General features: G+C 38.0%; 1 protein-coding gene across 2 annotated transcripts in view; it reads left to right on the top strand.

The window, feature by feature from the left end:
* Positions 1-15,440, top strand: part of RECQL (RecQ like helicase) — a 57,012-nt gene that overhangs the window by 17,738 nt on the left and 23,834 nt on the right. Inside the window, exons 3-6 of one of the 2 annotated variants that reach the window (XM_015064304.3) lie at positions 5,123-5,320; positions 6,462-6,641; positions 9,245-9,351; positions 13,162-13,360. In XM_015064304.3, coding sequence (XP_014919790.1) covers positions 5,123-5,320; positions 6,462-6,641; positions 9,245-9,351; positions 13,162-13,360 — 684 coding nt within the window. Of the gene's footprint in view, positions 1-1,180; positions 4,276-5,122; positions 5,321-6,461; positions 6,642-9,244; positions 9,352-13,161; positions 13,361-15,440 lie in introns of those variants that run through there. The other variant, XM_015064305.3, reaches the window with a different exon arrangement.

Genomic DNA, 15,440 nt, shown 5'->3' with positions numbered 1-15,440 from the left:
GAGATCTACACCTGTGTCATTCTATCTCAACTTTCTTTTTTTTTTTTTAATTTTTTTTTTCAACGTTTATTTATTTTTGGGACAGAGAGAGACAGAGCATGAATGGGGGAAGGGCAGAGAGAGAGGGAGACACAGAATCGGAAACAGGCTCCAGGCTCCGAGCCATCAGCCCAGAGCCCAACGCGGGGCTCAAACTCCCGGACCGCGAGATCGTGACCTGGCTAAAGTCGGACGCTTAACCGACTGCGCCACCCAGGCGCCCCACTATCTCAACTTTCTAATAATTCATCTTTGGAGCCAGGTTTCTGGCAACCAACGAAGTAAATTATTAGAGCCACTCCTGGCCACTGTACTACTGCACTAAACCATAATTTCATATTGAGTCTGTATCAGTGAATTTAGCTTCATTTAATATTCTATTCACTCTGATTTAGTACCATTGGGATCTGTTCCCTCACATATTCCCACCATATCTCTGGTGATATAGGCATACCTCAGAGATCTTCAGATTTGTTTCCAACCACTGCAATAATAAGTCAATATCACAATAAAGCTAGTCAAATGAACTTTTTAGTTGTCCAGTGCATATAAACATTATGTTTATACTGTTCTCTATTAAGTGTGCAATAGAACGTCAAACAATGATGTTCATACCTAATTAGAGATACTTGATTGCTGAAAAATCCTAGCTATCATCTGAGCTTTCAGTGAGTGTAATGTTTTTGCTGGTAGAGGGTCTTGCTGTAATGTTGATGGCTTCTGACTGATCAGGGTGGTGGTTTTGAAGGGTGGGGTGGCTGTGGCAATTTCTTAAATAAGACAACACTTAAGTTTGCTGCATTAATAGATTCTTCCTTTCACGAATGATTTCTCTGTATGTGTGATAGCATTTCACCCACAGTAGAACATCTTTCAGAATTGGAGTCAGTCCTCTCAAAACTTGTCACTGCTCTATCAACTAAGTTTATGTAATATTCTAAATCCTTGGTTGTCCTTTCAACCATCTTCACAGCATCTTCACTGGGAGTAGATTCCATCTCAAGAAACCACTTTCTTTGTTCATTTAACTTCTGTTAAAGTTTTATCATGAGATGGCAGCAATTCAGTCACATCTTCAGGCTCCACTTTTTTTTTTTTTAAGTTTATTTATTTATTTTGAGAGAGAGAAAGAATGAGCAGGGGAGGGACAGAGAGAGAGAGAATCCCAAGCAGGCTCCACACTGTCAACACAGAGCCAATGCAGCACTTGAACTCATGAACCCTGAGATTGTGACCTGAGCCGAAACCAAGAGATGGACGCTTAACCCACTGAGCCACCTAAGTGTCCCAGGCTCCACTTCTAATTCTAGTTCTCTTGCTATTCCCACCTCATCTGCAGTGACTTACTCCACTGAAATCTTGAGCCCTCTAAGTCATCCATGAGGGTTGGAATCAACTTCCAAATTCCTATTAATGTTGATATTTTGACACCTTCCCATGGATCATGAATTTTCTGAATGGCATCTAGAGTGATGAATCCTTTCCAGAGGTTTTCAATTGATTTTACCCAAACCCATCAGAGCAATCCCTATCTGTGGCAGCTATAGCCTTATGAAATGTATTTTATAAATAATAAGACTTGAAAGTAAATGACCCATGAATTACAGATGGATGTTGTGTTATCAGGCATGAAAACAAGATGAATCTCTTTAAACATCTTCATCAGAGCTCTTGGGTGACCAGTGCATTGTCAATGAAAGAAATCTTTTTTCTGAGCCCTAGGGCTCAAATAGAGCTCAAATATAACCCACGTTATAAACAGATGTGCATAATTATAGATTCAGGCTTATAGAACACAGGCAGAATAGATTTAGCATAATTCTTCTTGCCCGTATGATTTTTGGAATTATAAATGAGCATTGGCTTCAACTTAAAGTCATCAGCTGCTTTAGATCCTACCAAGAGAGTCAGTCTGTTCTTAGAAGCTTTGTAGCCAGGCATTGACTTCTCCTTTCTATGAAAGTCTTACATGGCATCTTCCAGTAGAAGGCTACAATAAAAATCTGTTGTTTCTTGTGGCCACCTTAATTAACTATTTTAGCTAAATCTTCTGGATAACTTGGTGTTTCTACATCAACACTTGCTGCTTAACACTTTTATGTTGTGGAGATTAAACCTAGCAAACCAACCTCGACTAGCTTCAAACTTTTCTTCACCTTCCTCACCTTTCTGAGCTTTCGTAGAATTTTAGTAAATGTGGTGCCGAAGTGAGCACTCAGCCTTCCTAGAATTGAAGAGAGTCAGGGCCTTGCTCTGGATTAGGCTTTGGCTTAGGGGAATGTTGTGGCTGGTGTGATCTTCTGTTCGGATTACTAAACCTCTCTTCATATCAGCATTAAGGCTGTTTTCCTTTCTTACGTTTCATACGTTTACTGGAATAGTACTTTTAATTTCCTTCCAGAACTTTTCCCTTCCATTCACAACTCAGCTAACTGACTCAAGAGGTCTAACTTTCAGCCTGTATTGGCTTTTGACATTCGGTAGTCTTGGCCCAGTACCTATAGGAGATAAGGGGTTCTTCTGGGACAATCATAGAGACTTTGAGGTTCCTTTATACAGATCCTACATTTCTCTCAGGTTTTTCAGCATATTTAGGAGGGGCCAATCAACCGCATTATTCTCAACAGAAATATTCTGTGACAGCAAACACTTGGTCACCCAGAGCCTTTCCCTCTCTAGATACTTAATTACTGGTGTCTAGATTGTAATCTAAATAACTTTGTCTACTACATGCCATGGAATACCAATTGAACTGCAGGCAAGGGTCATTAATGCCTTTAAATCTAATCAGATCAGAGACTATTCTAGGTGGCATAGAAGCAATTTAGAGAACCTGCTTTTAAGTTTCTTTTCCTCTGGAACAACATTTGGTATTGGTTAGGGTTCACTCAGAGAAGCTGAATCATGAGTGATTTAAGGGATTTATTGTAGGGATCAGTTCCTGTATGATCATGGGGCCTGGTTAAGCAGTCCATTGCTAGTCCTGAAGTCAGCAGTGCCAGCAGTAGGAACGGGAAGATGGAGATGGAGTGTGGGAGGGTAAAGATGAGCTCAAACCCAGGAGGACAAAATGGAGCTTGTCTGCCTTTCACTTGGACTTGTGTTGGTTGTGTAACCGCCTCCAAGGCTCTGACTCCAGATGCTGGTGCCCTGCAGAAGAGCTAGTACACTTGCCATAGAAAATTGCACAAGAACATGGCCAGGGATTCAGGGAAGCTGAAGAAGCTGTGGGCCAAGCTACTGCCCCAAAGAGGTTCAGTAGGAGCTGGTGGAACTGGGTTCTGCTTTATGCCAGGAAGGTGAAGCAGCAGATCCATGACAATGTGAATGAGCCCCAGCAGCACCTGACATTATGCCAACCATCTGAATGTAAACCTGACTGCTGTTTCATTTTTACCTTCCAGGTCTGAAGCAGAGTTCACTTGTGACCAATCCTAACCAGAATCATGCAGGGAAAGCAATTCTGGTATTGGCATAATACAAAAACACCATAACATCCTATTTTAAATCATAGCCATGAGATTTCATCTTATGAAAATTTGGGGCATTAAAGCTGGACACTGATTAAAGCAGGCTGATGTTTTAGAGAGCATCAAGGACATCTTTAAAATTTTTTGGTTTCTATCGGTATGGTGTCAAAAGGAATCTCACTTTGACTTTAATACTCGGATTGATTAGAATCATACATTAAGTCTGCTTTATAAATTAGTGATGATGGACTTATAATGTCAATTCCAGTAGCACACTCAATTTTTCTTTTAATTGTTACATCAGCTTGTTTATAATCACCAACGCCTTATCTTGCCAACATATGAACCCAAATATGTTTTCATGAAATAATAGCTAAGTAGTTATGGGGTGAATATCACTCATCATCAGGGAAATACAAATCAAAATCACAATGAGATACTACTTCATAACCTGTCAGAATGGCTAAAATTAACAACTCAGGAGACGACAGATGTTGGTGAGGATATGGAGAAAGGGGAACCCTTTTGCACTGTTGATGGGAATGCAGACTGGTCTAGCCACTTTGGAAAACAATATGAAGGTTCCTCGAAAAATTGAAGATAGAGCTACCCTATGACCCAGCAATTGCGCTACTAGGTATTTATCCAAAGGATACAAAAATGCTGATTTGAAGAAGCACAACACACCAGTATTTATAGCAGCACTATCAACAATAGCCAAATTATGAAAAGAACCCAAATGTACATCGACTGACGAATGGATAAGGTAGGTGTGGTATATGTATACAATGGAATATTACTTGGCAATCAAAAGAATGAAATCTTGCCATTTGCAACAACATGGATGTAATTAGAGTGTATTATGCTAAGCAAAGTAAGTCAGAGAAAGACAAATTAAGATTTCATTCATGTGTGGTGTTTAAGAAACAAGCAGATGAACATAGGGGAAGGGAAGGAAAAATAAGATAAAAACAGAGAGGAAGACAAATCATAAGAGACTTTCAAATACACAGAATAAACTGAGGGTTACCGGAGGGGAGGTGGGTGGGGCAATGAGCTGAATGAGTGATGGGCATTAAAGAGAGCACTTGTTGTGATGAGCACTGGGTGTTATATGTAAGTGATGAATCACTAAATTCTACTCTTGAAACCATTATTGCATTATATGTTAACTACCTTGGATTCAAATTAGCAAAAAAAAAGCTTCCTTTTGTTTCAAAGTTTGGTCACTTAAATGACTTCGGAGACTGTTGGACCACTGCCCTATAACACAGTAAATATAATAATGATCATTTATTAAATGCATAACTATGTGCCAGTTACTATGTTAAAACTTTCCATATATTATCTCACTTAATTCTTTTAAACAATACTATGAAAGCTAGATATTGTCCCCTTGTACAGATGGGGAAATTGAGGCTTGGTTTAGTGCTTAGCCTGAGCTAAGAGGAGGACCTAAAATTTAGGTCTATGTGACTCCAGCACACATGCTCTTAACCACCTTACTCTACTACTGTAAGTTTGTCTGTAATTCTGATGGTGAGGAATAGCCAAAAATCAACAGAGATACCTAAAACTAATTAATTATTGCATCTTTTTTTCCTTCCTCATAGCTCTAACTGAAGAATTGGAGTCTGTAACCAATGAGCTACATGCAGTAGACATTCAAATTCAGGAACTTCTGGAAAAGCAACAAGAGCTTATTCAGAAAAAGAACATCCTAACAAACCAAATAAAGCAGCATTTTGAGGATTCTGATGCTGGGGAAAGCAGTGAATGGGATTCTTCACCTGCTGCTTGGAATAAAGAAGGTTTGCTCTGTTTTTGTTTGCTAGTCTTGTTTCTGCTTGTTTCTTTACACAGGAGTTAAATCATTGTTCCTGGATCAGTGCATTCTAGGCACTTGGAAGGGAAACTGGCTGTTCCTTAAGTGCATGGGAAACCAGTAGGCAAACCATTCTTTGCCCATGTTCTTTTTGAATGAAGCTTTTATTATTCACACTTCATTATTTTTTCCAAATGTGGTTCTTTTTTTAAAAATGTTTTTAATGTTTATTTTTGAGAGAGAGAGAGAGAGAGAGAGAGACAGACAGACAGAGCATGAGCAGGGGAGGGGTACAGAGAGAGGAGGAGACACAGAATCCGAAGCAGGCTCCAGGCTTTGAGCTGTCAGCACAGAGCCCTGACGCAGGGCTTGAACCCACAAACCATGCGATCATGACCCGAGCCAAAATCGGACGCTTAACTGACTGACCCATTCAGGCGCCCCTCCAAATATGGTTCTAGCAGCATCAGTCAATGCTTGGAAAAAGAAGATTTTTTTACTAAATTTTCTAAGTTTTAATTAGAAAAAAGTTAAACAATTAAAAAAAAATTCAAACTTGCCAAAGTCTAGTTCATTTTCCTGCCCTAGTGAACACCTTCCTTGATTCAAGATCTTGCCAAGTCTCATGTTTATCATGAACTATCACTTATACTGGAGTTCGTAACAGTGCTTTTGTAGCCCTTGCTTTTCAGGGGATTTGCTTCTAAACAAGATATTTACATAAAAAACTCCGCATAATTGTTAACTTGATGGTATTTGAGATTTTTATGATACTATGAATTCCTTGATCAACAATCAGACTGGTTTTCAAATGCCTGGTCAAGGACCTTCCTCTTCTGTGTAGGTTAATTCTCAACTGGCAAATGTTTTCATTTTTGCTGATGGATTGTTTCTTACTATATATCATTAAATCTTTTTGCCTAAGCTTCAGAGTTAAACTAATCTCAAAATTGTCAGTATAAAGGTTAAATTGTCAGTAATATTAAAACTTACATAAATTCTTAACTGCTTTTCTCTAATATAAAAGCTGCCACTTACGTTTGTATTGCATTTATAATCCTAAATAATTCTAATATATTTGGCTTATTATTATTATTATTATTGTTTTATTATTATTTTTTGTCTAGATTTTCCCTGGTCTGGTAAAGTTAAAGAGGTTCTGCAAAATGTCTTTAAACTGCAGAGGTTCAGACTGCTTCAGCTTGAAACTATTAATGTTACAATGTCTGGAAAGGAGGTATTTCTTGTTATGCCTACAGGAGGTGGAAAGAGCTTATGCTACCAGTTACCAGCATTATGTTCAGATGGTATGTATTAATAAAGATTCGTTTTAAGTTGAACAAAGGAATTTCTCTCTTTTTTTTAAATGTTTATTTATTTTTGAGAGAGAGAGAGAGACACAGAGCACGAGTGGGGGAGGGGCAGAGAGAGGGAGACACAGAATCTGAAACAGGCTCCAGGCTCCAAGCTGTCAGCACAGATCCTGACGTGGACTTGAACTCATGAACCATGAGATCATGACCTGAGCCAAAGTCGGACATTCAACAGACTGAGCCACCCAGGCACCCCAAGGAATTTCTCTTTTAAGTCTTAAAAAAAATAATTTCTAACCATACTTATGTATAAATCAAGTGCATTTTTAATTTCATTTATCTTAATGTTAATAGACATTTTAAAAGGTTCACTTAAAGAGGGAATGTTAAAGACTTTGAACAGAATTGGTTCTTTTATATGGTTCTTCAAACATAATTAAAAAACATGTTGTGGGACAAACAGTACTAGAAAAGGAATCTATAGACCTGGAGTCTAGTCCCAGATCTTTATTGAGTGTCAGCTAGGGGTGTTAGGCACTGGAGATAACAGTAGTGAGCAAAATGGGCAAGGTTCTCGTTTTCACAGAGCTCATAGTGTAAAGCAGAACTTTCTCAAACTATAATGTGTGTAAGGATTACTGGTGACATGACTGACGTGCAGATTCTGAGTTTGTGTGAGACCCAAGATCTTGCATTTCTAACAAGCTCCCAGGTACTGGGTTGCTCTTTGGGGACTAGCAGTGGTATAGATAGAGAGGGGTCAGCAAACTTATCTTTAGAGAGGCAGTCAGTAAATGTGATAGGTGTGGTTCATATGGTCTCTGTGGCAACTACTGAACTCTGCCATTGTGGTACAAAAGTAGCCATAGACAGCATGGAAACAAATGGATATGCCTGTATTCTATTAAAACTTTATTTACTCAAACAAGCAGCTAGTTCTTAGTTTATTTATACCTGGACTAGAAAATAGAGGTAATTGTAGGCAATTGCAATAAAAGTTTTGTGATAAAGGTTTTTTTATTTTAATTATTTATTTATTTATTTATTTATTTATTTATTTATTTTGAGAGAGAGAGAGAGAGCACGAACAGGGAAGGGGCAGAGAGAAAGGGAGACACGGAATCCAAAGCAGGCTCTGGTCTCTGAGCTGTCAGCACAGAGCCCAATGTGGGGCTTGAACTCAGAAACTGTGAGTTGGACACTTAACCAACTGAGCCACCCAGGTGTCCCATGATAAAGGTGTTAATAGGGAATTAAGTCAGTGCAAAGATCTGGTCTAGGGACTGTCCAGAGAAGGCTGTCCTGAGCAAGTGGCATTTGAGCTGAAAGCTGAAGGATAAGTAGGCAAAGATAGACAGGAGAGGAAGGAAGAATGTTCACGCAGGGGAGCAGTATTTCTGAGAGCCCAAAAGTAAGAACATGCATGGTAGGGAGTATCAATAATCTGGAAGAATTTCAGTGTGGCAGGCAGTGAGGGGCAAGCACATGGAAAGAGTCTTGAAAGATATAAAAGATATAAAAGATACAAAAATTTCCTTAGATGAGTGGGAAACCATTGAAGGGTTTTATATAGGTGAGAGACTTGCCAGAATTGTGGTTTAGAAGATGGAGGAATTCCAGAAATAATTAGGAGGTAGATTCAGTAGGACTTGGTATTCATTGGATTGGGGGTAGGAAAAGGGATAGTCTAGAATGTTGCCCAAATTCTAGGCTGGGACAAATTGTTCACTGAAATAGGTTACATTTCGAGACATAATTTACATGGTAATGGAGAGAGAGGGAAGATGAGTTGAGGAAGGGGAGGTAGTGAATAGGACATTCTTTGGAAAGAATTGCTGTGAAGGGAAAAAGAGAGGGGACCCTAAATTAGGTATCCAGGGTTTTTCAAAGATGAGAGAGACTTGCCTGTGTTTAAATGTAATGTGAAGTTATCATTGATGAGGGAGAATGTGAAAATACAACAGAGAGACTAAATGTCAAAATCCCTGATAAAGTCCGAATTTGGTATATTTTTTAATTGGTCTGCTCTCTGGTTTATTTTAAGGAACAAACTATAGAAACATAAGGTCAGTGATTTTAATGTAGAATAGCTCTTACAGCTGTGCACAATTTCAATAATAAGAGAAAGGGGACACTATCAGAATTTCATCCAGTCAATAAATGTTCACTGGTTTCTATGTGGCATATATTAATCTGGTACAGTAAGTGGAAGAATAGTCTTGTAACTATCATTCTTAATTATACGGGTTGCTTATGTTTGGAAACTTTGGAATAACTTTTTTCTGATATAACTGCTTACTACTTGACTTGATTTATGTTATTTTGCTAAGGTTACCAGTACTGATTGTTAAAAATGATAGTAAAGTAAAAATTCACAATCATATCTATTTTTATCTTTATAGTAATGAATGAGGGAAGAGATTTCTGTCTAATCTTATATCTGCTTATTTGACTAATGATCATTTATTTATATCTATCTCCTCTATTAATGAGGGTAAAAAATAGGTAGCATATTGATGTTGTGATGTCCTCAGGTGAGTGGTTGAAAGTCATTCTGGAGGTAGTATAAAATTTAAAGTAGATACTTTCTCTTTTAGGTTTTACCCTTGTGATTTGCCCATTGATCTCTCTTATGGAAGACCAGTTAATGGTTTTAAAACAATTAGGAATTTCAGCTACCATGTTAAATGCTTCTAGTCCTAAGGTATGCTTCTGTGGTTCTTTTTTTTTTTTTTTTCATTTGTTTTTTAAGTTTATTTATTTTGAGAGAGAGTGTGAATGCCTGTTTGGGAGAGGGGCGGAGAGATAATCTCAAGCAGTCTCCATGCTCTTTAGCAGAGTCTGAAGTGGGGCTCAATCCCGTGAAAAAGATCATGACCTGAGCTGAAACCAAGAGTTGGATGCTTAACCAACTGAGCCACCTAGGCACGCCCTGTTTTTAAGATCCAAACTCTTCACTAAAGTAGGAGCCTTGGTTACAATTGAATTGGTTATAAAATTATAAGCTAATAACTATATCAAGAGTTGCAAAGTACTGTTGATGGGCCAGTTCTAGTTTACTACCTATTTTTATATGGTCTGTGAGCTAAGAATGGTTTTTACATTTATATTTATATATTTTAATTTAATTTGGTTTATTTGAGAGAGAGAGAGAGAGCATGAGCAAGGGAGGGGCACAGGGAGAGACAGAGAGAATCTTAGGCAGTCTCCACACTTAGCATGGAACCTGACACAGGGCTTGATTCCACAGCCCTGGGGTCATGACCTGGGCTGAAATCAAGAGTTGGATGCCCAACCAACTGAACCATCCAGGCGCCCTGGTTTTTATATTTTTAAATGGTTAAAAAAAAGTTAAAAGAATAACACTTTGTGAAGTGTGAAAATTATAAGGAAGTCTGTAAAGTTTTATTGGAACACAACAGTGCTTGTTCATTTATGTGTTGTTTTCACACAATAATGGCAAAATAGTTGTGATAGATACTGTATGGCCCACAAAACCTAATAATATCTACTATCTGGCACTTTACAGTAAACATCAGCTGAGCTATTTTATATTATTTATCTATTAGAAAATAGTAAATAAGAATTCCTAATTATACAATATTATTAAATATAAATGGTGCACTACTAACAAGATAACCTGTCCCTATGGAATCTTTTTGGTTTCGGAATGGACTCTCTTACTTTCATCTGTTGAATAAGCATTTCCCAACTATTCTTTTTTAAAAAGGATGTTATTGAAATTTTTTAAAGTGCAGAAAAGTAGAGAGAATCATAATAAAACTGTAAGTACCCATTAACCACCTTTAACATTTATCAACATATGACCAATCCTTTTTCAATTATATACCTGGAATTTTCCCTGCCTCCTCCCCTTGGTTTATTTATTTGAAACAGTTCCCAGATATCATATCATTTTAGTTGTAACTCCTTTAATACATATCAGAAAAAAAATAATTGCAATGGCATTATCATACCTAAAACAATTTAATATTGATTCATTAAAATCATCAAGTAAATGGGTGTCTGTGTGACTCAGTTGGTTAAGTATCTGACTTCGGCTCAGGTTATGATCTCAGGGTTTGTGGGTTCGAGACTGCCATCAGGCTCTGTGCTGACAGTGTGGACCTTCTTTGGATCCTCGGTCTCCCTTTCTCTCTCTGCCCTTGCCCTGCTCGTTCTCTCTCTCTCTCTCTCTCTCTCTCTCTTTCAAAAATTAAAACATTAAAAAATATTCACATTTTGGGGCACCTGGGTGGCTCGGTTGGGCATCTGACTTTGGCTCTGGTCATGATCTCACAGTTCTTGGGTTCAAACCCCGTGTTGAGCTCTGTGCTGACAACTCAGAGCCTGGAGCTTGCTTCGGATTCTGTGTCTCCTTTTCTCTCTGCCCCTGCCCCACTTGCTCTCTGTCTCTCTCTCTGTCTCTCTCTCTCTCTCTCTCTCAAGAATAAACAAACAACAAAACAAACAAATTCACATTCCTTTGTCTCATCAAATCTTACTTTTCTTTTTTAAAATCACAGTCCAGAATAAATTCATGCATTATGTTGTATTTTGTTGATCTCTCTGTAGATTCCCCTTATTTCTTATTTGTTTCCCCATGCAAATTTAATTTTTTTATTGAAACTAGGGTCTTTTTCTAGTTTGCTACATTCTGGTTTTTCTGATAACCTTCTTGTGATATTGTTTAACTTGTTATTTTTAGTTAGACGTAAAAGCGTGACTGTATTTGGTCTTTTCTTTTTCAAGACTTTATTCCCCATGGCATAAGTAGGAGGTACATCATAACCTGGTTATTTTGTGTGATGTTAAGTTTGGTCAGTGGGTTCAGGTGATAACTGCTTGTTCTGTTATTATCAAGTTCTTTGTCCCCTTTTCATCTATTGGCTTTAAAGCCACTGATGATTATTGCCTGCCTTTAAGTAACGGCTCTAGTTAGGGGCTTACAAAGTGGTGATTTCTCCTTCTGTCACTCCTTCTTTTATTAGGTAGGCATTTTCTATAAAGAACTTTTTCCTTATAAACCTTTGCAGGTTGAGAATTGTTTCCCATTCTTTCCCAGTTGTCAGAGAGTTGTTTTCTTAGCATTCTCCAAAGGTAGTCAATAAGATCTTTTTTTTTTTTTTTAAGTATCATTATCAACTTACGAGTATCTAGTGTATTTGATAGATCTTAATCCATATTATTGTTTTTTGTGCTGAAATAGCCCCATCTTTGAGCAGTGAGCATCTCTTCAAGTTGGCTCCTGAATCTTTTTTCTTCATCCCATAGTTTTTGACTTCTTGCTTTTTTGTGAAGTTACTCCATGCTCAGTTTGCATATTTCCTCTCAGACCTGGCATCAGCCATATCTCCAGGTAGCCCTGGTTCCTTGGTTTTTCCCATCTATTTCTATTTTATTGAAACTGTCATGTCCTAACTGCTCTCTTATTCAATGGGTGAATGTGGAGAACATTGCTTTCTAATACTGTACTTCTTTAACACTGAAAAATAGTAATAATTTGAACTGTATCACGACTGAACAGTTGGAGAGAAAATAAAGAGAAGGGATAGGTCAATTCCAAATTTCTGTTTGCTTTCACTAGCAGTTCATAGGATGTGAATACAAATCTTTTTAACCTTGCTGCTCCACTTTGCCAGAAATTCTGGTGGTTTTTTTTCTTTTTTAACTCCTCCATCTCTGAGGAAATAGCCTTATGTTTGCTCCCCTAAGATTTCTGAGACATTTAGGACCTGTTGAAATGTTTAATGTACTTTAGTCATTCCTTAAAAAACTTAAGGATATCTTAAGGAATTAGCAAATGGTTTTGCTGGGATACTGAAAGCAGTTTGGACTTTGTCCATCACGTTCACCATTGTTTCTTTACACTTCTTTTGGTCCTAATTAGGTTAGAAGGAAAAATATGACACCTAATGTGCTAAATATTTTATGAAATAGAGCACTAAGAACCTAATAACTGTGAGCTTTTAGGATTTATTTTTATTATATATAAGTATATATTTTATTTTATAAAATCATAATTCAATGAATAGGATACTTTATAAAACCTAAAGAGACTGCGTAGATTTGATAGCATCATTAAAGTAGCTAATAAAGAATAGATTTTGTTCAGATACATGAAGAGATCACAAATACAATGTTAAAATTAGTAAAACCCAACTTTATAACCATCCCTATTGCATTTAGCTCATATTTTGGCATTTATATGAACAACTTAGAATTATGTCTTCATAGAGTAAATGCCTATTGGAGTGTTTTCATTTTTACTTTTCTCTTTTTTGTCAAATGAGATTATTCTTTTATCAATATTTGGTTATAAGTAAATAACTAAAATGCTATTTACAGCTACCCTGAAGTTTAGTACTGGGACATGGTCACAATTTTAATGAACTCAACATCTGCTAAAACAGTTTAAGGCTGTTGCTTTGAGTAATGAGCATCTTAAGTTACCACTTAGCATCCCCACTGGCTAGCTCAGTTCCGTCATTATGTCTGTTTCTCCTTCCAACAGGAGCATGTGAAATGGGTTCATGCTGAAATGGTAAATAAAAATTCCAAGCTAAAGCTAATTTATGTGACTCCAGAGAAAATTGCAAAAAGCAAAATGTTCATGTCAAGACTAGAGAAAGCCTATGAAGCGAGGAGATTTACCCGAATTGCTGTGGATGAAGTTCACTGCTGTAGCCACTGGGGACATGATTTCAGACCTGGTATGTATAATGTTTCTAGAAAACTCCTTGATTCTAGGGACTGTTTTCTTATATGATGGAAATCCCTGCTTCCATTAAAATTATTTTCTCAGCCAGTTATCTCATTTTCTCTTGCCTTAACTTACGGGGAACCAAGAGGCAGAATTTTAATCTCTACTCCCCACCATGGTAGTGCTTAGTCTGATTGCCTTTATCCCTTGAAATGTATGTTTCTTAAACATTATTCTCTCCCATCTTTAGCCATAAAGATTTACTGACATCCAGGTTCTCTCTCACATCTGTTGAGGAATTAGGATCTCCTTCAAGATCGTCTTCAGGGTCTTTGGCATCCACTTCCAGATCTACACTCAACTAACACCTCGGGGTTAAAGTTCTGTGGGATATTTGAGTAACCTGTTTCTTTACTTCTCCAACTTAATCCTACATGGCCAGAAGCAGATCACTCAGACTTATTCTGTGCAAGACAGTCTTAGATTTAAAAAGTCCTGCTCGTGATTTCAACCTCATTTCTTTCTGAACCTGCTTTCACACTCATATGGCTCCCCTGGGGTCCTCTTTAATCCATCCTTATATTTGCCCACTGCTCTAGGCCCCACCTGATGGCCACTGTTTTCCTCCTTCCAGACTCTTCTGTTGCCACTTTTCTGTTGTGTTTCTCGTGGATTGCCTGGCATTTTACCTGCTTCAGTCTCTGTGCCAGACTTTTCTTCTGGACCCATCCAGGCTTCTGCTTTCTCTATTCCTGCTGTTTCAGTACTAAGCATTGGTGGGAAAAAATTGCAGAACTGCATTAATTTCCACCTCAGTTCAGCTTTCATCGTACCCCGCTATCTTTTTCTTGTTCCTGTTTTGTCTCCTGCATACATTTCTTCCAGTGAGCTTTTCATGCCGCTAACTTTTCTTTAGGTCCTAACTCATACTTAGCAGATGCCTCCCAGAGCCCGGAAAGTAGGTGCCAGCAGGTATGGACGTCTTCTCTTTTCCCTTCCAAACATTAGTAATCTTGTTTTGTTTTATTTTGTTTTTTCTTAAGTCAAAAGGGACCATTTCTTTATAAGTTACCATGACTCCTTCCGCTTCATCCTTTCCTGCCTTCTTAACTTTGACTTTGTCAAAGTCTTCACTCCTGCATCTTCAGACTTTACAAAAACAAACATTAGAAGCCGAAGTAGTCTTTGGCCTTTTCCACCCCTTTATGGCATTGTCCTATTTCTGTTCTTCTTTTTGCCTCCTCCTCTAAACTCTCTCCCCTTCTCACCTTTATTCCTTTTTGACTTCATTGAGTCGCTTCTGCCTCTGCCACTCTGCTCAGGGGTGACCTGAGACCCCACTCCCCACCGCTTAATCCTGTGGGCTCATCTGCATTCCCCTTCCTGCTCACTTTCAGGAGCATTTCCTGCACTCACCTCTCTCCTTGCCACTTTTGCCTCCCTCAGTGACTGAACGCTTTCTGCGCTCACTGCTGCCTTCTTCCTTTGCTGCCACCTCAAATGTTAGTGTTCTCTGTGGTTCCGATCTCTTTCACCTTTTCTTACACTTCCCCAGGCCTAGCGGACTTGTGGCCTGAAGACACATTCACTGCCTTCAGAGTTATTTGGGACACAGGTAATTTTTAAAATTTTGTTTTAAATGCCTCAGTGCATATACTGTCCTTTCTACAAAAGACCCCACCATCTTAATCAGACTACTCCAAAGAGTTGTTAACTGGTAGCTAGTGGAAATGCCAGGTTTCTGACCCTTACCTTATATTTCCAACCTCAGTGCTGATCTCTTAGGATGAGAACCATTGCTTGTGTATTACCATAACTTGTGTTGGCTCTGTAGATTAGCTGCCAGCTGTAATCAGTTTTTCCCATGTCTAGTCCTGTTACTCCTCAGCTGTAGATTTATATTCCTAATTGTTTATTAGAAATGTGTACCCATTTAAAAAACTGTTTGAGATATAATTGACATATAACATTGCATTTATTAGTCTTAGTTGTGTAAGATAGTTATTTGACATATGCATATACTGGGAAGTGATTATTACAGTAAGTTTAGTTACATCATCAATACACATAGTTGCAAAATCTTTTTTCTC

The sequence above is a fragment of the Acinonyx jubatus genome, chromosome B4 (genome assembly GCF_027475565.1).
Source record: "Acinonyx jubatus isolate Ajub_Pintada_27869175 chromosome B4, VMU_Ajub_asm_v1.0, whole genome shotgun sequence".
Classification (NCBI taxonomy): domain Eukaryota; kingdom Metazoa; phylum Chordata; class Mammalia; order Carnivora; family Felidae; genus Acinonyx; species Acinonyx jubatus.
Note: the sequence above shows the minus strand (reverse complement) of the source record. Positions and strands in the feature narration are given on the sequence as shown.